Source organism: Carassius gibelio, chromosome B19 (genome assembly GCF_023724105.1).
Source record: "Carassius gibelio isolate Cgi1373 ecotype wild population from Czech Republic chromosome B19, carGib1.2-hapl.c, whole genome shotgun sequence".
Taxonomy (NCBI): Eukaryota; Metazoa; Chordata; class Actinopteri; order Cypriniformes; family Cyprinidae; genus Carassius; species Carassius gibelio.
This window is the reverse complement of record NC_068414.1, coordinates 18598701-18623325: the sequence shown is the minus strand read 5'-3', so window position 1 is coordinate 18623325 and position 24625 is coordinate 18598701. Positions and strand designations below refer to the sequence as shown.

The following is a 24625-nucleotide window of genomic DNA, read 5'->3' as shown; positions in this document are numbered from 1 at the left end:
AAAGTGATTCACGGTTGCTGTTACGCATCCGTTGAAATCGCTGAGATTTGTGCAGTATCTTGTTGCCAGACTTTTATAAAAAGAGGAAAAGGATCATTCCTTAAAGGCTGTGAGAGTGCAAGACCTCACGGGGGAACTTGCATAGAAAGCACTTGTAATCTTCTCTCGTGCCTCATCTACAAACAGACAATCATAATTGAATTGGGAACAATGAAGGTTCTGCAATTACACTATATGCACAACTGCAATTTTCAGCATCTTTTGAACATACAGTAAATAATTATTTACTGACTTCTTATCCAGAGAGGCAGAATTAGAGCATTTTTCAATAAAAGGCCTTTCATACTGAGATTAGTGCTCTCAAACGCTAGTATGAAGCTCGTCCAACTCTCAAGTCAATGACTCACTCAGCTTCCTGGCATGAGCAGATGCCAGCTGAAAAGTGGGGAGAAAGAGAGAGAAACAGAGAAAAACGGCACGTGCAATATGGCTCAGCACCTAGACACATGGCTTTAAACTGGCTATCCACCAACACTGCTGTTTTTCACGGTGTCCCACATTAGCAGCGTGTAGGTTAAAGTCACACACATCCTCGTGGGATTTGCACTTGGTCCACAAGCAACACTGTCATTGGAAAAATTTTGTTTGGTGTAAACAACATCACATAAACAGAACATCGCATGGCCAGAAAAAGTAGACATTAACAACTTGTGTTAGACTGATACTGAGCAATACTGGGTCATTTTGAGATTATAACTGTGCCGCTTGTCAGATTAATACAGTGGCACTTTCCCCTTGTTCTCCTTGCTCCTTGTCCGTTCCAGCATCTAAAATCAGACTCATCAACATTTTGTTGTTTTTTAATGTTTCCGTAACATGAAAGAAGACATGAAAATAAAGTTAAACATATATATTTTTTTCTCCTAGACAGCAATGTGACGGAAAGAAAATAACTTTCTAGGTCTCATCCAAACACTTTTTTATTCTGAGATAAAGCCTTATAATCCTCTAGATTCAGATTTCAACAAAGTCTTAAAACTGTGCTCAGATTTGCCAAGATACCAAAGACGAGAAATATTAGAGAAATATTAATATGACCTCAATTCTCATTAGGTTCTCCCAAGAATAATTACATCAGATTTCTCTTCAGTCTTTGGTATCCTGGCAAATCACAGTTTGAGGTATTCTTTTCAGAATCTCTAAAGGATTGTTATAGTTCAAGTTTTCATTCTGAGGTTAATGAGACACACAAAAGTCTTCTGCTCTCCATTTAAACTCATCTGCTGTCACTCATTTCAACACTTTAAAATAATTTAACTGATCAAAACTTATCACTTTTGATCAAACTATGAAATCAGGTTTAATTTTGTAAAGAAAATAACATGTAAGCACAAATTGTATTTGTCTATAAAACCTATGTTGAACATTTAAGCATAAGCTTTTGTATAATACGTTTTTTTATTATTATTATTAAAGAGAAATATCAAATCTGTCCAAAGCTTTGACTGGTGGTTGCATACGTGCTCATATCATTTGATCAGTTGTAAGTATATTTCTGTACACTGTTATTAAATCATATTATGAATATAATATTAGCCACTGAATAATCAATATTGAACAACAACATGCAACTGCTGACAGCCTAACAGAAGTCTAGACTGAAAGAAGCTAGAGAAGTTCATGAGGTTCCCACAGAGAGCCCTGGAGGTTCTCAGAACGCTAAGAGAACACACGTCAGATGTTTCATCCATATCCATATACAGCTCCTGTCCTCTCCTGCAGCTCGAGCAGTCTGCAATTACCTCTGCACTCTGCTCATTGCCCTCAGCACCACTCAAACCTGCAAATTGCAGCCCTTTACCCACTTATTCACTTTATTCATTTCAGCCACTTATTCTCACTGGCTGTGTCAGCTACGAACGGACGTCTCTCCACGCTTGGCAACAAAAGCATGGCAAAGTCTCTGATGCTAGGATGAGTCGAGCCCACGGCGGTGGATGCCAAATCAATTTTCGACAGATAATAAAGAGGCTCATGTTTTACATTAACAAAGCACTATTTTACTGCACTCAAAAATGTGAGCTAATAATATATTGCTCTCGCTAACTGAAAACACAGCTATGTGATAAAAGAATAACGGACAGGCATAGAGGAGGTGGGGGGGGGAGGCGATTTGTGAGAAAAAAGAAAGACCCTGGCGGCAGAATGACGGTTTATTTCTGCTGGGACCTCTGTCTGCAAGTGTTTTGAAAATATCACATGACAGAAGCCATGTGTTCAAAATTAGAGTGAGTTAAGTCCGCTGTGCAGAAAAATATGTCGACAATTTATGAAAAGCAGTCCTGGATGGAGATTTACTAAGTAGAACCAGATTCAGAAAACAACTAACCCCCTCCCCGCCCAATTACTGTGTGCACACACACAAACTGTCTCTTTCTCTTTCTCTGTCTCTGTCTCTCTCTCCCTCCTCCTCTTCCCCTCCATGAGACCTTAAAAATGGTTCGAGTCACATCTGGCAGGCAGGAGATGCAAGAGATGGTGGAGTATGACCTAACGTCAGGGCACTTCCACCCGGAGCGCTTTTCTGTGTGTGTGCGTGCATGATTGTGGCACTGGCCACAGTTTGCTAATGGCTTTCAGTACAAGGAACTGAGGCATATCTCCAGGCAATGACTGCCCCTCAACCGATTGGCTGCCATCACTGAGTGCCTTCTTAATGACTAAATATACTCCAGAGAGCCTGTCTTTAACGCTTAAACTCGGGTCAAAAGATTGCATGGGAAACATCTTATACAACAGTTACAAAGCTAGAGGTAGAGGTTATTTTTCTGCATCAGAAACTGCACCGATTTAAAAAAAAAAAAAAAAAAATTGACAAGACTAAGAGGTCTTGTTTCCATATTACCCAAGACAACAACCTTTTTCTTGTTATAGTATCGGAATGCACCATCAATATATTGAGAACAGAGAAAGTGTGATACAAATGTATTGCAAAAATCCCTCTGGCTAACAAATATTAATCATAAAATACAAGCACTAGTTACAAAAATAACTAGTTTGCGGTGATAGCCTCGTGGGCAGTGCACCAATATATAGCGCAACTGTGCTTCGGGTGTCCCAAGTTGAATCACACCTTGCAGACATTTCCCAATCTCATCTCCCTCTATCTCTCCCACTCATTTCCTGTCAAATTTCCACTGTCCCATCAAGAATTGAGGTCACATTTTTTTGGGGAGTCCCCCCCCCAAAAACATACAAAACTACAAACACCTAAGCTTTGTGTTTATACTGCCCAAGAGAACATTTTGTTATAGTTGAGAGCGAAATATCCAAATCTAATAAAATGCACTGAAAACACATTATATGAAAATTGCTGACTTTTAAATTTGTAAAAAAACTTGCAACCAAATACTGCAAACTAAGAGCCTGTTAAACACGATGAAAACACTTTTACAGGACCTTCACCATGTTTCCATTATCAAAAAGAATGACCTTTATCATATTACAGTAGCATATTATCACAAACCGAGAACATGCTTTAAAACACGCTGTACGAAAACACTCTTGCTAACAAAAAAAAGCTATAAAACTACAGGCGTAGAGGAAGGAGCCAAGCTCTGCTCAGCACTGAGAGCTTCAGTCCCTGCCACAGATGGACGGCACTGTGTTTGGCACCCTGCCAGCGAGTGAACAGATTGTCCGTGGCGGCGGCCTGGAGGAACGGTAGCTCCAGTGCAGATGGGTGTCCGAAATAACCCAGTGTCAGTTCTGCTCAAGTGTCCCTGACCTGGCACACGCGCCTGCTTACAGCTGCTTCCTCCAGAGCTTCCAGAACAATTCTACACATGCACACACAATTCATAAACACACGCTTCACACAAAGGCCAATGTTAACAAACACATTTTAAGTGGCCGTTTGAAAAGAACAAATCGAAAGCCCAGATCTGCAACAATTAGTAAGAAACAGACATCTTAAAGAAAAGAATAAAGCCATGCTTTGCTTCATATACTGTTCCCAATAAAGCACAAATGTAGAAATGCAACCATCTATAACTCATGAAAGATTTCAATACGTTATTAACTCAACCATAGAATTTCATCATTCAAACTCCAGTTTAAAAAGCCACCACAGCCACACTGAGCCAAAAACACAGCCAACAATGTTACACTTGCAAGTTCAGAAAGAGAAACAAACAGAAAGAGAAGTCGAGGGTGGGTAGATGGAGAGGGGGAGTCGGAGAGGTGGGCACCAGACGGGTTGGCTGGCAGAGAGGTAGTGGCCACGGCACACAGGAGAGCAGCAGTGCCAACAGAGCTTGTCTCACAACACCATCTGTGAAGAGCAGCACTGAGATCTCCCTGCAGCCTGCACACACACAGCACGCCAGCTGCCCTCTGCAACTCTCCTCTCTCATTTTCTTCCTCTCAGTCTGCTTTCTTTACTTGCATGCTCCTGTACATGAACATTTACTCTTTCTAGAACAGATTTCTGATTTTCCTGAACAGGGCTCAGTAATGAGGATGTGAGAGAGATCGGATGGACTATCAGGCCATTGCATTGTTTCTACAGGTCTTGTATTTGAACGGTTATATATTGTGAACATAATGTTTGGATTTTCTGTGATAAATGAAACGTTCTCAATTGTGCCCAAAGTGACTAAGGTGAAGTTAAAAGGCTAATGAATTTGTGGTAGTCTAGGAAAGCTTGTGTGTGTGGATTTAGCTATCATGAAGTTACATCATAGCTGCAGAATTGGCAGCTATAATTACAAATTAAAAATATTTAGCATCAAAAAATTTACATTTAATGTAAAATAATAAATTATTAGTGTATATATATATATATATATATATATATATATATATATATATATATATATATATATATATATATATATAGTATAAATGATCTAGTTTACCAGTATTCCCTTGCACAGGCAGATATACCATTTATCTATGCTTATCAGAAAAAGACATAGTGTATAAAAAAGTATCAGCTGAGATCTTAAATAATAAATAAATACATTAACAAAAATATATATTATTTGAGTAACGTACTTCCAAAAGCAGTCAATAAAGTAAAAAAGCAATACAAATTGTCTTATACAGTCCACTTCTGTATTTTAAGATACTTACATTAAAAAAACCACATGCACAATTTCCCACCGACAAAGTCACACACATTGAAAGCTTCCCAATCTCACCTGGCATCATGGATGATGGAGACAAACTGTATCTCCAAGAATCCAGAGTAATCTTAATCTCTTTGCGTCTTTCTGTGCTTTGCGAGGGACAGGGGGGAGGCACAGGTCCCTGAGGCCGGTATACCAGGTCTGGGCGAGAGTCGAGCAGTCTGTCCTCCTGCTTTCAGATCCTGAGAGGGACAGATGGAGACCTGCCTCTTGTTCTGCTCTGCTTCCAGGGATGCCCTGCACTAACAAGGGCACGTGTGGCCGCTGGGGCCTCGCGTTATCCTGCACACGCTTGCTCCCTGAGCCTCCAGACTGAGACAATGACAGCTAGAGCGCACGCAAATGTGCACACACACACACACACACGCTCTCCGCCTCCTCCACTGACCCCTCCCAACTGATGAGCAGCAGCCACAGAAAACACAGCACGCATAAGAGAGAGTGAGAGAGAGAGACACGACAGACAGACAGACAAACAGACGGAGACAGACAGAAATACAGATAGATATATAGACAGATAGATATATAAATAGATAGATAGATAGATAGATAGATAGATAGATAGATATGTGTGCTGTTTGATGATATAGAGATTTGCTGTGAATCTGTCCTCTCATATGCTCTGAATTAACAGCAAAAACAACCTTCTTCTGGTCCAACCAACCAATCTTAGTTCAGTCACATCTGCTTCTGCTTAACCAGATTCACTTCATACTGCACTACTGCACTCGTATCAGATGAAAAAATATAGAAGTAAGGTGAACAGCATGTTTGCCAGTTTGTCCAGACTATCAGATTCAGTTATTAACCTCCTAATTCATGAGTCTAAACATTCACTGTGTGGATGCCTTAATGCTTCAGACTCATCCAAAATAGTGGCATGTGGCCGTCCTGTCTGTATCAATAAGCCCCCCCTCCACCATTTTTTCCAAGCAGGAACAACCTCATTAAAACCAAGAAAAATCAATTTGGAGAGTCCAAACAAAGGCATGCATCTGCCACCACTGCTGTGTTTTAAGTCTCTATAGTGGCTCTCTTCCTCCTCCTCTCTCTCTCTCTCTCTCTCTCTCTCTCTCTCTCCCCCCACCCCCACCCCCCGAACTCATTCTTTTTCTGCTTTCTTTCTCAGATTTGCTGTTTCTCTCTCTGCCCTCCCAGACTGCCATCACTGCATGTGATTAACATATGTCTGGGCTTTCAGCCCCTGTCAGCTTGAAGGCATTTCTCCCAGCCGCCTTAAACAGCAGATGAGCTCCATGTGGAGGAAGCGCTCAGGAGAGAGAGCGAGAGGAAAGGATGGAGAGGCGAGGGGTGGAGAGACGGATCTTTCCTTCTCGCACATTTAGTGGCACATTTCTCTCTCTTCATCAGCATCCAACCTGTCTCTCCAGACTGGGGGTTGAACAGAGTGTGACTTTGAGATAAACAGCACTGGCAAAGACACATTTTGATGTTCCTGAGATTCACCAGCCCAACCGTTTCACAGAGATGGGTAATAATACAATACTTGGGATAATTATACCTTAAATGTTCAATCACTGGCAAAAAAGAAAAACGACTTTTCTGGAAGTTCCAGAAGTTTATTTGTTTTAATTGGCAGTGGATGCATTCACTTGTAAATTATGAACATTACCAACACTCCAACAATGCTAGATTTCCTCATTTGCTTTTTCCTGCAGCTTTAAATAGTGAAGTAAAATGCAGTGTAGCTATCAAAGTCATAAAAGGCAAAGTGTGCTACAAGGCACAAGAAAAATAGACTGCTACTGACAGATACGCTTTCAAACACCTCTTCATTGACGTCTGAAAATGTAAACATAATTGAACAATTCTAGGATGATCACTTACCATGAGGTAAAAAACAAACCCTTGCTGCATTTATATCCTGCAATGAGGTGTGTGTGAGAAAATGTCCTTTCAACTTCCTTTCGTCAGTGCTTACACACCTTTACGCCCACTCAGCACAAAGCCAAATCCGTCAATTCCCCTTGCCTCTAACCTAGTACATTTCTCATAAGTCACTACATTCAGAATTTTATTGAGGGGCAACGTAGCAAACTAAATATTCAAGCTTTTCTGTGGCTTGCTCCCATCCCCTCCCTCCCCTTAAACCAATCTGACAACCCTTTCAGAGCCGGTGGGAAGAGAATATAATTCCAGGCTGGCTTGATAAAGGCCTGCTTTAAGAGTTGGCTGCATTAACAGACTGAAAGAGCAGGAAGGAGACAATGCGAGTTGAGGAAACTGTGAGATGAAGGGATTCCACTTCGTTCGTTTTCCAAGGACCAATAGCGCCAGATTTTTCATGATGGGCTTAAGAGCTTCGTGTAAAGCCTGCGAGCATACAAATACCTTTTCTGCAGGGTCTATTCGTTCAAGGTGAAGGTCTCAACTTGAAAAGTGGGACAGAGTTGCACACATGTGGTGTCCCCACACACTCTGCCCCTTGACCTGTGCAGCACATTGACACCAAGGGTATGGTGTCTTTTGTTGTCTGTTGGTGCTGAAAAAGGGCCTAAATTAGTTCAGTTTTTCTTGTGCATTGTCTGCTTCTCGACCCAACCCAAAGGGCTTGATTTTCCACACAGCTGGAAGCCATTAGAGCTCTCTGATGATCTGCTTGTACGATGGCTTAGCTGCAGAGGCTGCAATGAGACAGAAAAAGAGAAGCAGAGGAGGAACTATGGAAGTAGAGATGGTCATTAGATCAGCCAGTATGATGCTCACAGAAGAAACCCCAAAGGGCAAGAGCGTCCAATAAGAGGGTTTGAATCACAGTGTAAATATTTCTCAGACAGCAGAAACCATAAGAAGATGCTCCTTGCAGGAGCAAAACACTAGAAATAAGCAGCGAAGTGCTTATTCTGCCTCTTATGTAGAATCGCTACGGATATGAACAAGTAGGCATCAATGAAAACTCAAACAGGCCGGAAATGCCTCTGTCGCGCTTTTAAACTGTAATAAAGCCATAGTGAAACAGTTTGTATAATGTTGCAAATATAAATATGAATGGATGACCAATGACATCCCCTGATCTTAATAACCCTCTCATTTTATGCAAACAACATGTGTTTGGTTGAAATACTGAGACTCAACATGAAGAGTTCAGTTAACCTAATTGAATTACCAAAACTTGAAAACAGTTTTGGTGTTTCGGTAAAAAATCTGTTTTGGTGCATCACACCGCTAGTTTTCATATGTAACTTGTGTTGTGGGTCTGCATGCAAAAAAGAAGAGAAAAAGCATAAGTAAGTGTATGTGTGTGTGTGTGTCCAGTCCCGAGCCATCTGTCCGTTCTGCTGTCCCTGAGTCCCAGAGCAAGCTGTGGCTGAGGGCTGGGGCCAGATCTGTGTTCCACAGCTATTCATGACTTTCCCACTCCACCTTTTCAGCATGACTGCGGCACACAGTGCACGCCAATCAAGCTCAACTACGGTCACCAGGTCCAAAGAGACCCCCCACCCCCCCAACTCCAGTGACTGCAGAATGATCCCGCTTTCCAGTTTGTATAATGTGTGCAAGTATCATCTGAATGTGTGTCTCACACTAGAAAGTGACACAGGCAGTTGTGCTGATTCATGAAAAGCATGTAACAAAATCAGCCCCCTCATTTGGACCGGAGCCAGACTCTGCTCTCAGCCCAGTCCAGTAACTGTCTGACAGCTGAGCCGCTCTTCCTTGCTGCAGAAAACAGAGCATGTTTCATTAGGCGGTGGAGTTTGATGTTAATCTGAAGTCTGTTTATTCTCTTAACATGTAAAGAGGTAGAGATGCCTTCGTGGCTCATCCCATTAGTGCTTGCACACTAGGTGGTGCTAGTAAGACACACTTCAGATATTAAATCTTTACACATACACGCACACACCAACATGTACAGAGTGACAGATTCATTGTCTGCTTCTGCAGTTAGGTAACAAACAAAAACACCTACATCTCATTTCTAAATACTGATCATGAGCCGTTCGGTTTGCAGAGGCGAGTCCAGATGCACATTGACAGATTCACCAGCAAATACTGAGGAGAGAAAGAAAAAAAGATGTTCCTGCTTTAGAACGTTTTTGTCAACTTTTTTTTTGAAACTGAGGATGCCAGCTGTCCCATCTTATGTTTAGATTATGTAATGCAAACATATTGTGGCAAGAGGACAGAAGCTGCTCAATGCAGGCTCTCCTTAGTCCTGTTATTACTTTCGGTATCCTCACGAGTGACTAACACAAAAAGAGAGAGAGCAAAACAAAACAGGAGGAATCTGTCAGTGGGACCGGAGTTGGCCGAGCGAGAGATTGAGCCTAACAGGAACCAGTCATTCCTGGCCCAGCCCTTCTCCACACAATGGCCTTTAGAATGGAAGGAACCACGGGTCCGGCAGAGATAGCCCACTGTCAGGAACCAGGACGGACAGGGCCCGGCCTCCCCGGGCAGGATGTTGCTGCTGCAGGACTGCGCGGCCCGATATCCCTTGTTCACACACTCTTCCTCCACCGGCAAGCAGGGATGTTTTGCTCCTCAGGTAATTAAAGTCGGAAGCCCGGAGGGCGGGCGAGCTCACAGACTGACCTACACTGTCCTGGTCGAGAGGTTGGTCCTGCTATCATGCTTCCGCAAGCCATGACTGGGGCATCAACAAGCTGCTGTTATCCACCCCACTCTTGCCCTTCTTGAGGAACACCCAGGAGGCAAATTAATGAAAGAAAGTTCCATAGATTTCCACAGAAATCGAATGCCTGTCTTTCATAAATTCACAAATGCTCCTGCACCCTTGTATAATAATAGTTCACCCAAAATCATAACTTTTACACCCTCATGTTGTTTAAACCTGTATGTCTTTCTTTATTCTGGATAGCACAAAAGAAGAAATTTAAAATAATATTTCAGCTGTTTCTTCCCATACAATGAAAGTCAATGGACACTTCAATTTTTTATTACTTTTTCATTATTTCCTTTAAATATTTTTGCTTATTTGTAAATGCTTTTAGTTACCAATAATAGTGTTTTACTCCATTTTACCACAGAAAATGTGGCACACATTTCTATTCACAGGCGTGAGAATACAGGAAATCCACTTATTTCTTCTAAACAATACACAGTCCCTCGAGGAGGAGCTGAGGCATGGATTTCACAAATGTCCACACTCTATACTCACAGATTAGGATAAAACACTTCCAGCATCCTCATGAAATATTCACTAGCCTCGGTGGGGTGAGGACGGACTGTGGCACGCTGACCCCGGGTGTCCCAGGCAGACCCGAGCATCCCTCTGGTCAGTACTGCTCTACTTCAGGACACCCCTGACCACAAAGTACCGCCAGCAGCACGATGCAGTCGCCATGACAACAGGCACTGCAGATATGTTGTGAGGTGAGCAGCCTGTCAACCTGCAGAGGGGTTTCTGTGTGTGTACTACATGCCAAATAAAGTTACCGCCACTACTAGAAAGATACATATTAAAAAAATGAGAAACAGATACAGAGGAAATAAAATGAGAAACTCATTGCTGTTAATAAAATATATGTTGACCGGTGCTGCAGTGGATGAGTTATGGTCGGCCTCGCTCAAATCAAAACAGTCTCATGTCAGAGCCATAAAACTAAAACAGTCCTCTGGCATATGTGTGCTATTAACATCACTTGTCCATTGCTCAGAAAGCCTCTTAGCCACTAAATCAAACCCACAGATGGCATGAAGACTGAGGTGGGAGAGGACAGGGGACTACACAACTGCTCAATTCAATGAGTTTACATTCGTCCATTAGCTGAGGAAAGCCAGGGGCACAACAGCTTCACCACATGACAAAGGAAATTAAAAAAAATAAAAAGGGAAAGTGGTTTTCTCACTTTTCCAACTTTACAAATACTATTATTAATGTAAAAAATACCACGTAAAAATAATGACTAATTTTGTGCATGTCTGTGATTTAAATATATTTATTATGATAATAAGAATATCAATATCACTTTAGATGCTATAACACTAATAACTTTTAAAGGTAGTTTAACTAAAACTATTAAAGGTAATTGCCATTACAAGCTTTAGGCTGTGATTAAATGGTGATAAGAAATAAAAATATATACATTTTAAATAATTAAATAATTTTTTATTTTTAATTACACTTACATTTAGTCATTTAGCAGATGATTTTATCCAAAGCGACTTACAAATGAGGAAGCAATCAAAACCAAGAAAAGAACAATAATATGTAAGTCTCGGACAAAAAATATATAAAATAAATAAATAAATAAAACAAGTAGATAGAATAGAAAAAGAATAGAGAATGCTAGTGTTGGAGGGACTTTTTTTCTTTTAAAAGAAAACAATTAGAATAGAAATAGAATAGAGAGTGCAAGCCTAAGCGGGTCAAGTGTTTTTTTTATTTTTTTTTTATAAAAAATAAAATAAAACAGGTGGTAGAGGTATAGGGTCAAACTACGATGGAAGAGATGCGTTTTTAACCACTTGATTGTATTTATATTTATTTAAAGTTTATGTAATTATTTATTTATAGTTGAAAGTAACTTTTTTTGTAAAAAAAAAAAAAATAAAGACAACTGGCAAATAATTTTATGACTCTAAGTAAATTTCGAGCGCAGCATAGACAAAAATCCCTAAGGGCAGTAAACAGACACGTGCAATGTGGAATACGTGTGCAGTAACAAATACGATTCCACTTCAACACAACACTACGTGCTATTAAAAGGGTTTTAGAAAACAACAACTACAAAAACACAATCCCTTTGCACACACTCTGCTGAAACTCCAGAGATCAAGATGCAGAGAGCAGATCAATGGCACTGTCAGGCACTCCAAAGTCAGAGACTGAAATGAATGGCATGAACAGAGGCAGACGTCTTTGAGCGAGTGAGATCTGCGAGAATGAGGACAGCGGGAGTTAATTGAACCCTCTATAGCCTCCAGCTACACGCTTCTACTACAAATGCAACCCTTCTACCACAAATGTTCAGTTCTACTGAAATACTTTGCGTTGGTTTGCACCACCACCCTAATGAAAAAGACATGAATCTGCAAAGTTATGTTGCTCTGTACAACGTATAACATAACAGCCTGCATTATCCATAAATGAGGCAATCTGATTCTAACATTATTCCAGAGCCCTTCATAAATAAAGCTAGTGATTATGGGCGAACAAGCACAGCTTGCAAGCGTGATTCAAATCTGCACATTAAAACATGATACTATATGATGCTTCTGAATGTGCTGCTGTTCAGACCATCTCCTCCTGTTTCATTCCTCCTTCTCCTCCCTCACTTCTTCCTGCCTCTATATTTTGTGGCATCTGGCACAGCGACTATACGTCTGTTCAATCGTTCTGCGCTCCACTCTCAATCTTCCTTCTCTCTCTCTTGTCTCTAACAGGGTTGCCTGATCTTCTCCTCCCTCCGGTTTCCTCTGACTAGCTCTGCTCGGTGCTGATACTGTCCTGGCCTGCAGCCCTGTCCATCAATCTCCAGCCTGTGGCATCGGTGAATACGGGAAGGCCCCACCCTGACAAAAGCCTGTGAAAACTTTATTCCATCCAGTCCTTCTTTCTTTATCTTTGTGGTTTCTCGTGTCCTATGAACAGCTCACCCTGAGGTCAGTTGTGGCCTTGTCTTTCCCATCCGCTTTCGTGAGATCAGTGCCTCAGGGAGACGGCAGGCATGAGCCGAGGTATATCCAATAATCACGCTGATCTGGAATTCTAGTCCATTCTCATTCCATTTCACTGTCCGCTCATCATCGACCCTCTGCGTTACCCATAATCCACTCTTTGGCTTTACTCCATTTTCATCTCATCATGTCTGATAGCAAATTCCCAGAGGCCCTCTCACAAAATCACTTTTCTTTTCATGGTTCTGGATAACCCTCCACCCTCCCTCTGCGACAGACACCCACCTACGCCTCCCCCTTTCCCCCCCTCCCAGAATGTGGATAAATAATTGAAAACAAGTGCAGGGATTTGCCAGACTGTAAGCTTCCTTTCATATGTTAATTACTCACAAACAGTTGTTTTGAATAAAGGCATTCTCTTCTCTCTCCTCCTCTTCGGGCATCAAATCCTGCGTGGAGAAAAACGTGGTGCCAATTGCAGATAAATCCAACTCTCTGTTTATAGCATTAATCCATCTTGTGCACACACACACACACACAGAGATACAGGCGCCTCCAGCGCTCAGCTGATGCAAGGGGCCTTTTAAGAGAGTCATGTTTGGTGCGGAGTGACAGGGAGCACCAGACGGGAGCCAAAAGTGAGATCTGAATAAACATGCTGTGCATGCACGCTCTCTAATCAGCCACCGACTTTTCCATTTACGCTGTCATTAAAAGCAATAGCCTAAGGCCGTGCATGACAAATCATCTCTTTGGCAATAAGTGCTTGGGGAGGCTTAGTCCAAAAGGACCCCCTTGTCAGTGACGGGTGCTGTCTTCCTTGCTGTTCATGATGATGGTGGCGAATCACCCCAGGATCACTCTGGATACCGTATTAAAAATAGGATGGATCACAATGGTTGATTAGTTGCCTAAATGCTGACCAGTCGATCTTAAAGTCAATTTTTTTTTTCTATTTGTTGTTTTAGCAATGGTTTTATTATTAGTATGCTATTTCCTAATATTTCCTAATACATGAAATTACTAAAACGTATTAGTAATATATAAAATTATATAAAAAGATGTATATATATCATTATAGTTGGGTTAATATATTATGTTTTGCATTCCCATTTGCTCAAATGGCAAAAGAAAAACTTAACGATATTGTTTTCATGACTTTCAATAAAAAGAAATAAATTGAGAGAGACCGATAACGGCAGTCAGAAGAGAGAACAATGACTGAATTTTTATTTTTTTGTGGACTACTCCTAATAAACTGATTCCTCAACTATTCATTCAGACTAATAGCTCCCTGACTACTTGATTAAAAAATATACAGGTTTGCACATCGCAACAAAAAATACCGCAGGGGTAGATTTAAGTAGCTATAAAAGGGTGAGCAGTCAGACCGTGACCTGGCCAACGCAAATTATAGATGCGATTAGGTCTCCGGAGGACGGAAATGTTTGGAATCAAGTGTCTCAGGGTGAATGAAACCATGACAAGCTCCTAATCCCTCTATTGAGAGCACACGCTACACCGCGCGCAACTGCAACACAATCTAACCATCAAGGTGCTTCAGCTGCACATGACTCACATACCACATCCAAGGCACAAACCCCCTTCATTTGACTGTAGCAGCATCTCCCATATGGTGCCGGGAGGAGGCGGGGCTGGAGGGAGACGTTGAGACAGAAAGAAAGAACAGTTAAAATTCGCAAACATAAAATTGCAGCTGCACCATTATATTTGATCCCAGTGCAGCTGTGAATTATTATGTGGACAATTTAATACTGCCAAAGAGGAAATAGCAGATTAAGATCATATCTTTGCATCGCTGCCAAAGTGTGCGCATGTTCCTGAGCCCAGAGCCTCAGAGCACGGGATGGGTTCATTAGACACATCTCCTTTCATGCTCCAAACAAGACGGCTGGAAGATGTCTTTCTCGCTTTCTGTGTTGGTAAGGTACACGGGGAGGTGCAGACAGGGCTGTGCTTGAAGGGATGAACCATTCACGTTTCACTCATGCAGCCCCGAATGTCCTGTGAGCCAGTAATTTGTCCAGTCACCGGGGGAACATTAAAACCAGACCAAAATAATTCTTTACAGTTATGGAAAAAGTGAAGAGAAGAAGAAAAACAGGCACATGCACACATCTTTCCCCTAAAAAGTTATTACATTTTGTGAATGGTATGGAGTAATGGCAAGCATATGTGGCGCTGCATTCGGAGCAGTAGTCAAGGCTAGGCTAATCGTGCTAGCAGGACTGGGAACCCTTGACACATGATACTTGTTACTGAAGTATAGCTTACAAAACCAGATGTTGATAAAGACACATTAAGACAGATGGGGGAACAATTACTGGCACACACAACTGTCCTGAAACAACTTAAAACATTTCTGACCTTATAAGGCAAGATGGATTTATATGCACTGCCATTTTATTGCTCCACGAGACCCCTTCCCATTGGGAGAGGGGTCTCAACTTTGCCATAGCTGCGCCACTCGCCGCAACGTGCAACTATTTAGAACACTGGCACTGAAGTGTATTTTGAAAGGAATAAATCAGAGAGACCACAGTGCAGTTAAATACCACATAATGCCATTCCAATCCATACGTAGCCCTATACCGTATATGCTTGGATACATTGTTCAGGAACTTTTCTGCCAAACTGAAAATCACCATTTCTTTGGGACTCATGCAAACTCATGCAATTAAGTCTTAAAGTCAACATAAAATGACATGCGCCATACAATTTCCCAACGAAAAACTGCAAAAACTAAGTTGGGTGGGACTCAAACATTGCCTAAATTGCTTCTAATGGTTAAAGTTATCCGACAGCCAACACGGCCGTGGTGATGTCAGCAGAAAATATGCACGGATGAATCACATTAAAACCAGGAATATCCAGAAATCCAAATCCAATGCATTAGACTTTTTTTATTTATCCACATCAGTCAGTAACAAGTTAATCTTTAAAACAGTAATAATTTAGACTATTAAATGTAATCTTAAGCAAGTCTTAAAAGGGATATTAGTTTCTTGTACTAAACATTACAATGTTGTGATGCAGCATTTAAAATGATTGATTTTAGTTTTTAGTGCATTTCTTTTCAATTTATTTACACATAATAATAGTGAATTCTAAGATCAGACATAACATGAAAATAATCATCAACAGTATTTCACATTGAAGCATCCTTAATACAAATGTCTCCAAATTGTTTTTGCAGGCAGAGTCTCAGATCTTTAGAGGCATAAAGGTTAATTAAACCCAAATTAAAGTGGTACGGATCACTGCCCTTCTCTCCCGACCCCCTCAACTCAGACCCTATTGATCCAAAAAGATCCACTCCACAATACCACACACAAGTCACGTAATAACCATGAGTGCTACATCACTTTGCTGGACTTGATCTGCTTTGTTGATCTTCTTCAGTATCTTCTTTTGGAGGGGTCTGAAACATGACTGGCGTGTCGAAGGTCTGCGGCAGCCGAGGCCAGTGCCCATCTGTGGGTTCATTCTGTGGTCATGTGCGTGCAGTGGAGCCGTGCTGCTAATGGCGGAAGTCCTGAGTGACCAGGAATGGCTCTTGGCAGGATGAATTCCTTCCCAGCTGTTTAAAAAAACATGCTCACATCCATCCAGCCATAAACAGGATCTGAGACAAGGTTCATTCCCTTTCCACGGTTTCTACGAAGTCTGCATATGAGAGTCTTATCAGAGGAACCGCGTTTGTCAGGAAAAGTCCAGCGGTACTTCCTTAGCTGCCATAATTCAGAGCATTATGTTTAAATAAGCGATTGAGTAATCAATGCATTATCGTCTTGGTCTATGGTGTTTCATATATTGTTATATTTTGACTTTTGTGTTAAAACGGCTCTTTTAGTCTTTCCAATAGTGATGATGGTAACATGGGGAGATAATGTCAAGTAATTCAGCGCAATTCTCCATTCGTTCTGCAGCTACAAACACTTTTTAATGCGCCAGGGGTGCCCCCTCCATTCATGCCAAACAAAAGCTTAGATGCAATGGACGTTTAACAAAATGACTCTTTTATGCGAAGCCGCATTGAAAACGAAGAGGTTCATCCACCCGGGCGCATGCTCCTCTTTACCTGCTCCCCCACGCTCTGTCTTCCTCTACTTCTACACTTCAGCCCCCTCTTATGAATCACCTCTTCTAGAAATAATTGACACGGAGCGTTTATCTCGAAGGCACCTGCTGATCATTCAACTACAACACAATCTTCTAGTGTGCTACACCACAGAGCTATTGTCCCACCACAGTGTCTGTGACACTAACTTCCAACAACAGGAAAGCCCAAACTATAGCCTCAATACAATTTGGACTAATCCAGAGACAAGAAAACACACACACACACACAAATTCTTTTCGAAAAACTCTGTATACTGAAGCTTTTGAATACCAGGTGTTATTTTCTCTAGCGGTGTAAGAATCTATAGACATTATAATGAATGCACACCATATGGCATTGTGAGCTTTGGAAAATCACTGCGTTACACAATTGCATACTACCTTATTTTTCATTTATTCAGACCGTCGAGCAGTGAGTACAATTTTACCGATCCGTCTTGTTCTCGCCGTCTTTCTGCTTGCTTGCTCTCTGCTTTCTCGGGAGCTCTAATTGACTGAGCGTGTCAATATGTGTAGTGAACACACAGGGGTCTACTGTCTCTGCCTATTGATCCATAGCTCTTGAAGGAGTTGAGCCTCTAGGCTCAAAACAAATCTTAATTACACTCCTCTTTACTGGGCCACAGAGGCTGCAATCGAGTGGGTGCCCTTTTCATAAATACATATCAGAATCCATAAATCAAAATTAATGGGCGTGAGCGGCCCATGAATCAAACATTAGTGACTGAACAGATACGGCCGACAGATTCTGACTCTGATGCCATAAATTACAGAAAAAGGTAGTGCTTAATGCATTTGTGCTCCATGTAAACTGAGAATACAGTGATAGCTGCCAGTAAGGCTGGTTATCGATACAGATTTCCCAATTCAATAAGATTTGATTCGAGTCAAATTTAAATTTCATTTGGATGCATTTCAGGTATAATGCATTTTGCTTTATAACAGTCCAGAACGTGTCCTCTGTTTCGAATCCTTTGCTTATCTCAAGTGTCATTTATTGTGAGTCTATTTCTGCACTGATTCCAAGAACCATTATTAATTTCCTGACAAAAAAGTTTTGGAGGGCCAAAATCATTGACCAAAACAGATGAATAAGCAATTCTTTGATGACATATTTTGACTGTGTCAGTGTCTTTTTTTAATGCACACAACATGAATAAGCTACAATAGGTAAACATGTCAACAAAGTGGACGCACTTCACCATAACCAAAAATTATGGTAGAGAAGCAATACGTAAAATTTGTTGTCTGAAATATTGAGACTGTTCCTTGTCATAAAGAATTCAATTACCCAAATGTAATTATTAAAACTTTATTTTCAGTTTAGATTTTTGGCCCAAAATATACTTGGTTTCTATGCTGCAGTAAGAAAATAATTTGGTGCATTACTATGAATCATATCTTTCAGTTTACATCAAGAAAAATAATCAAAGAAAAGTAATTAAAGGAACACTGTAATCAATCAAATGAAAACCTTTTTTTTTTCTGGTGTGCACTTTATTAATTATTATACACATTATTAATTATTCCAGGCATTATTACATGGTTATTTAATATATAAAGTTTTTTTTTTTAATCCAGCGAAATAACTCGACATGAAATGAACAAATATAAGATCCGGTCATACTGCCCACCCCTAGCTATAAGATAGGATAAACGTCACTGAAAGGATGTTTCTGACGTCTTTTTGGCAGTTTGTCACCCTTTTTTATGGAGAAGCTTTATAGACTTCCTGCAAGAGCTGAGTCCATCCCTCAGCAATTGTTACCTCATAAAAAGAAGTAAACCCTAATGAAGCCATTACACAGTCCATATTCTCCATCAATCATGCCTTTACACTGATATGCCAAAGCGTAATGTTGGTCATGTGCCATTCTCACCTTCTCCTTGGCAAAAGCAGCCCCTGAATCCACAGACAAAACCCAATTACAGATAACAATGTGCTAATCTCTGTTCCCACAGAGCAGAGACTCGGTCTGGAGCGAGATAGCGATGCCGCGAGGCTGAAACACAGGCCAGATACAGACTGTATGACAGACCTGTGTGTTTTTTTTGTCTTCTTCACTCCTTCCTGCTAAAGTCACACTCCCCTGGACCCCCCCCCCCCAACATATACACACATACACACTCCTCCTGACACCTTCACCACCCTGAATTTTTTACCCTTTTACAGCTAATCTTTAAATGTAAATTCTGTGACGGGAAAATAGAGGAGGCGCAAGATAACAGGTTACATCTTCACTACTGCGCCGCTATCATCTTCTGCATCGCTGAAAAGCACCTATTCAATAAGATTACCTTCTGGCAGAGTGCACGGCGACACACCGCGGCTTTGTATTCATTAAACACACATCCTCGGCTTATCTGAAATATAAAGGGGCTTGTCAGGATGGCACATTGTGTGTGTGTCTAAGGGGAAGGCAATGTGCATTAGGGCGATTACAATATCAGCCTGGTCCAGATGGAGGCAGGAAAATAAACAGAGGGGGAGAGAGAGAGAGCGAGCGAGAGACAGAGACAGAAGACAGAGCGGTAGTTTAGCATGCGCGTGACTGCATGTGTGTGAGTGAGTGCGGCTGATGGATGTGAGTGAATAAGACGACGTGTTGGAATAAGAGAGGAAGGGAGAGAAAGAGAAGTTAATTGGCAAGTGAATTTTGGATTAACAGAGAGAGAGACAGTGAAAGAGACAGAGAGAAAGGAAGACAGATAGTGAGCAAGGCTGGGCGGCCTGGACACCTGTCAGCTGGAGCAGCGGTTTGTTTAGTTAACCCCAGTCTGGACCACAATGATGGCTCAGGTTCAAATAGACCCCATTTTCAAGTTAAAATCCTTCTGTTCTTTTAAGCCATCAGAAATTGATCAAGTTTACTATATCAATATTCATGAATTTCAAGAATTAGTTTTGACCTGATCAGAAATATCTGACTTTAAATATTTTATATTGAAATAATATTCTCTATTTTAAATTCTCCACTCTTTATTGTTAAACTTATTAAAATCAATAAACAAAAATGTAATACCTAGGACAAGTTTGTTTTGTACAAACTGTATCAGCTAAAAAAGCCCCTTGTAAATTCTTACACATCCCCCTTTGACTTTATATTGCCTCATTATATTGTACTCTCCAGCCCCACGATACAATAAAAACCACTCATCCTCTTCTCTCACATTATACTTTCATGCTTTATGAAATCCAATAACCACACGCTAAATTCCCCTCGTTGAAAAATTTGTAGCCATTATGCCCCCTATCGATCCGAAGTACGGATTCTGGGAGATGAGGGCCGCCTCAATCATTCATGGCCTGCCCTCCATAGAGACTCACGTCGAGTCAAATCTACAGCCCTCGCAAATAAGGGTCCTTTCTCCCCTCTGACAAAGCCCAACATCTCAGGTCGCTTATTTACAGCCAAAGATTGAGTGTGTCAGCAAGTCCAACAGTAGCCCTCGATGAATATAAAGAGCCTCATACATGATATAGCTCAAAGGAAAGAGAAGCGAGTGAAATAACGCTAATGCATTTTGGGAATGTTTCCCTTAAGAGCTGAAACATTAAGACTGCATATAATGCACTTGGCTGATGTCGCGTAACTGAACTCGCTCGTTTTTCTTCCCTTTTGTTATTACAATTTTTATTCATCCAGTGAAATTATATGGTCTGTCAGCTTAGACCTTTTTGCACACATACCGGTTGCTCGCTGCAAAATGTACCGCATGTGTTTCTGTATCCTTATGCTCAAAGAGCATGTTTTTGATTTAAACATGCATGAAAAAGAAATTGTGAAGCAACGAGTCATGCTGCATATTTGTCTGGTGAGAATGTCTGCCAGTTTATGTATGGGGTTAATGACATCACTAATGAAATGAGTTACTGCAATGATAACACGCTTGGCTTTCGGCCAGAACGTCTGCTGTTCATCATTTAAAATACACAGTAAGCACTTAACTACAAATGTTTTTACGCTGCTCTGCGTTTAAGGTAAATGAGAAGCACATTTATCAGTGGTGGAACACGCAATGCTCGTCTTTCATGAATGTGACAAAAAACAAAAAAAGATTCACACTGACAGGTTAATTAATTTCTAGTGATGCACGGTGCATATTTATAGATCATCCTTACAGTAAATACGTATAACATTTACATACAAGCGTAAACCAATATGAGTAAATATCTCTCGGACATACATAAAAATAATGGATGAGTATTTCCATTTCTCTATCTCAAACACAGTTGTTTGTATGTGTTGGTGTGGACAGTCGAGTCATCTCTTCATTATGCTGTGGCAGTGTCTGGTTTCATGCGTTTGACCTGTGTGAGGCCAGTGGGAGTGAAGGAGAGGGGAACAGGTGTGAGGCAGGCAGACTGGTGGCTGTGCAGATGGCCTCAGCCAGAGGATGCTGCTGCCTGCTAATGCTGGCTCCAAACACACACAAACACACACACACACACACACACACATGGTGCTTATCACTCACCGAACCCTCACCTCCAGCTACTATACACTGTTTGCCTTTAATCAATGTACACTCACTACCTGCACTGTCCAATGGTCTCCAGTTCGAATCTCGTGTTGACAGGAGCAGTGGGCAAAGACCTTAATGAGGTGATGACCATTTCACAGTGGAGAGTGTCATAGTTACAGCAGTTATTGCTGCCTCTTTTTTTTCCGAATCACAAAAATACAAGGGAATAACATATCTTTAAAAACCTGAACTGCATGACTATTAAAGTAAAAGAAACCTCTTTTGGAAAATAAAATGTAAATCTACTTTAAGATGAGAATGCTCAAGATTACAAAACAACTCTGACTGATAGTTAAATGCAAAAATAAAAAGCATAAATTTGACAACACAAGCTGTGAGAACAAACTAAATTTGTCGAGGAAACAGCAGTTCTTCAAAATCCCTTTGGGTTTTTTTTCCGCCTTAAATACACACGGGCTGCCACAGAGGGCAAGGAAAATAAAATTCTACCCTTTAATTTTCAACTTTTACCCATCCAACCTTTAAAGACTCAACTCTTCAGTCAAGAGAGGATTTAAGCGCTGAGAGCAGACTATTCACATCATGATGGATTGAGAAGATGAGCTTGACAATTGTGACAGGAGCAGCTTTTTAAAAAGCTGGCTAAGTCACAATTGATAAGCACATCTTTTCAATCCATTGTGAAGTCACAGTTGTCAATACAGCTTCTCAATCAACTGTGATATCACAATTGGCAGACTCATTTTGTCAATAATGTCACAGTTGTCAACAGATCAGTTCATCAAATTTGATATCACAATTGTTAAACACACCTTTGTGAAATCACACTTCTCAGATGCATCTTAATCCACAGTTGTCTTGGATCTTCTTAAAAAATATATATCTGTTGTCAAAAAAAAAAAACTATTCTGAATTGTGATGTCACGAGTGTGACTGATTGTTCTGTCACAATTAAACATAGCTTTTTAATCCACTGTCATATCCCAGTTGTCAAACGCTTCCTTTAAAACGTTATTTATTAACATTTTATAAAGCACCTTCTAAATGCATCATGCTGTCACAATTTTCTTCCTGTCTCACACCAGATGTTTACCTGTGCTTGCAATCAAACATTTGATTTGATCAAATTTGCAACGCGTGAGAAGCTCGCAGACTGGCCAACAACAATTCAAGCTTATTAGAGACCGTTAATGTGTTTATAGACGGAGGTGATTTTACATTCGGCCAACAGATGACATGCTGATCGCCAGTTAATGTTGGCGGTTAATGGTTTACTTCATACATTAGTATGAATGTTACGATGAATTAATGTAGAAATATGTTAAATGTATGTTATATCATTCTTATTGAATAGGCTGTAATATATTTAATAAGTAGCCTATATTATATATTTGATAAAAAATAAAATACATTTACGAATTCTAAACAAATCTAGAAACGGCATTAAAATTCGTACATCAAGACCTAAGTTTTGTTTTTGGTTTGCAGAACTATAGAATATAAGATAAAGAATTTACGGAGCACGTGAGATGACAGAACATATTCATCTTCACATACAAATATTATAGTTAGTCTATATAAGTATTGCAATTTATAACGAGAATTATACATTCTCTTGCACAATATTTAGGTTTAGTTGCGGGGGAAACCCGATCAAATATATTTCAAAGCGATAAAGAAGATATAAAATACGCCATAAAATCCATTAATGAGCGTAAAACGAAAGAAAGATAGTATTGCGATGTTTTTCATTGTTTACAAATAGAGGTAAATGCGTACAACGTTAATTTTGTTAAAATCTTTGGCAGCAAACCATTTCAGAAATGTAAGTGGCCATTCAAAATCATATGGGTAACATCAAAAATGACATTTTTATGTATTATTATGTATTGTAGGTGATACTCGCCTTACGTTGAGAATTACACTGAGCAATGTGGGCAATCCGATCATATAATAGACAAATAACTGAATTCTAGGACAGAAAAATAATGAAGGGTTTTTCATTTACCCAAATGTAAAATAAAGCACCGTAATAAATGTATCAAAAGTGGCTAAGGTGTACAGAAGGATAATTATTCGTGTGAGGTGACGGGAAATAGAGATAAAGCCAGTAACTGAGGCGACTTACACTGAAAAGAGGTAGAAATTCCCACCATGCGTAACGGCGTCGTGAAAGAAAAAATAATTTCCTGTCCTCGACTTCGGTTGATATATTAGTGATGTTTCTCAGTCTTAAACGTATACTTCCAAGATGAAGCAGACAGTGTGTCCGTCAAACTCCAGTGCTCACAGCTCTAGAGACGCTCCGGTGTGCAGAAGCTCGACCTGGCGAGAGGATGATGCTGTGTGTGTGTGTCGAACTAAACGCATTTAATGCGCCGTTCTCCTTTAACTGTCCGAATACATAAACACGAAATATACAAAAACGTTTGATCCTAGTGTGCGACAAGAGTAACAAATATCTGGAGAACAGCGAAGTAGTGAAGAAAACGGTTTCTTCCGAAGAGCCAATAACGCTTGCCCGGCTGTGTGGAGAAGCTGTGGTCCTTTGCCTCTAGTCGGCGAGCTTCGGCGGGAAACCCAGGTGCAGAGCGGGCGGGGCTTTCTCTAGCGGTGGGCGGAGCCTGATACAACAGGCATCTGGACATAAATGTGCACAGGTTTATGGTATAAACTCCATACAGATTGGAAGAAATTAGATTGTATTAGAAACATAGGGGATGATAACGATACGGTTTGTTGTGATATTTTGCTCTCTCTCTCTCTCTCTCTCTCTCTCTCTCTCTCTCTCTCTCTTACACACACACACACACACACACACACACAGCTTGCTTTAATTTAAAGCAAACACTGACCAATAGGCCCCATTTAAACCTTGTGTACTGATCTGTTTGGAGAGTGCTACAACTACTAAGGAAGCCGTTTTCACCTCAAAGCAAAATTGCTACAACATTTGAAGGAAGAGATAAAATCACACTGTGAGATATTAAGCTGCTAGTGCAAGATTTAAAGAAGAATATAGAAATAATATTGCATTTTTTGTCATTATTATTTTTTTACTCTGCGATGAAAACTTGCTTCGGAAAAACAGATATAAACGCAAAAATAATAATATATTTAAAAAGAAGTATTCTCTGGTTCGTGTTGCACGCAAGAAAATTTCATCATCAGCACTGATTCATTTTTTTGTATGCTTA

The 24625-nt window shown here is 40.5% G+C and overlaps 1 protein-coding gene across 4 annotated transcripts in view; it reads right to left on the bottom strand.

Annotated features, from left to right (window-relative positions):
• Positions 1 to 24002, bottom strand: part of runx1t1 (RUNX1 partner transcriptional co-repressor 1) — a 53284-nt gene extending 29282 nt beyond the window's left edge. For 2 of the 4 annotated variants that reach the window (XM_052584876.1, XM_052584877.1), the window contains exon 1: positions 23557 to 23991. In XM_052584876.1, the coding sequence (XP_052440836.1) occupies positions 23557 to 23584 (28 nt within the window). In that variant the 5' untranslated portion in view covers positions 23585 to 23991. Of the gene's footprint in view, positions 1 to 5204; positions 5617 to 23556 lie in introns of those variants that run through there. The other 2 variants (XM_052584875.1, XM_052584878.1) reach the window with 2 other exon arrangements.
• Between the last annotated feature and the right edge of the window lie 623 nt (positions 24003 to 24625).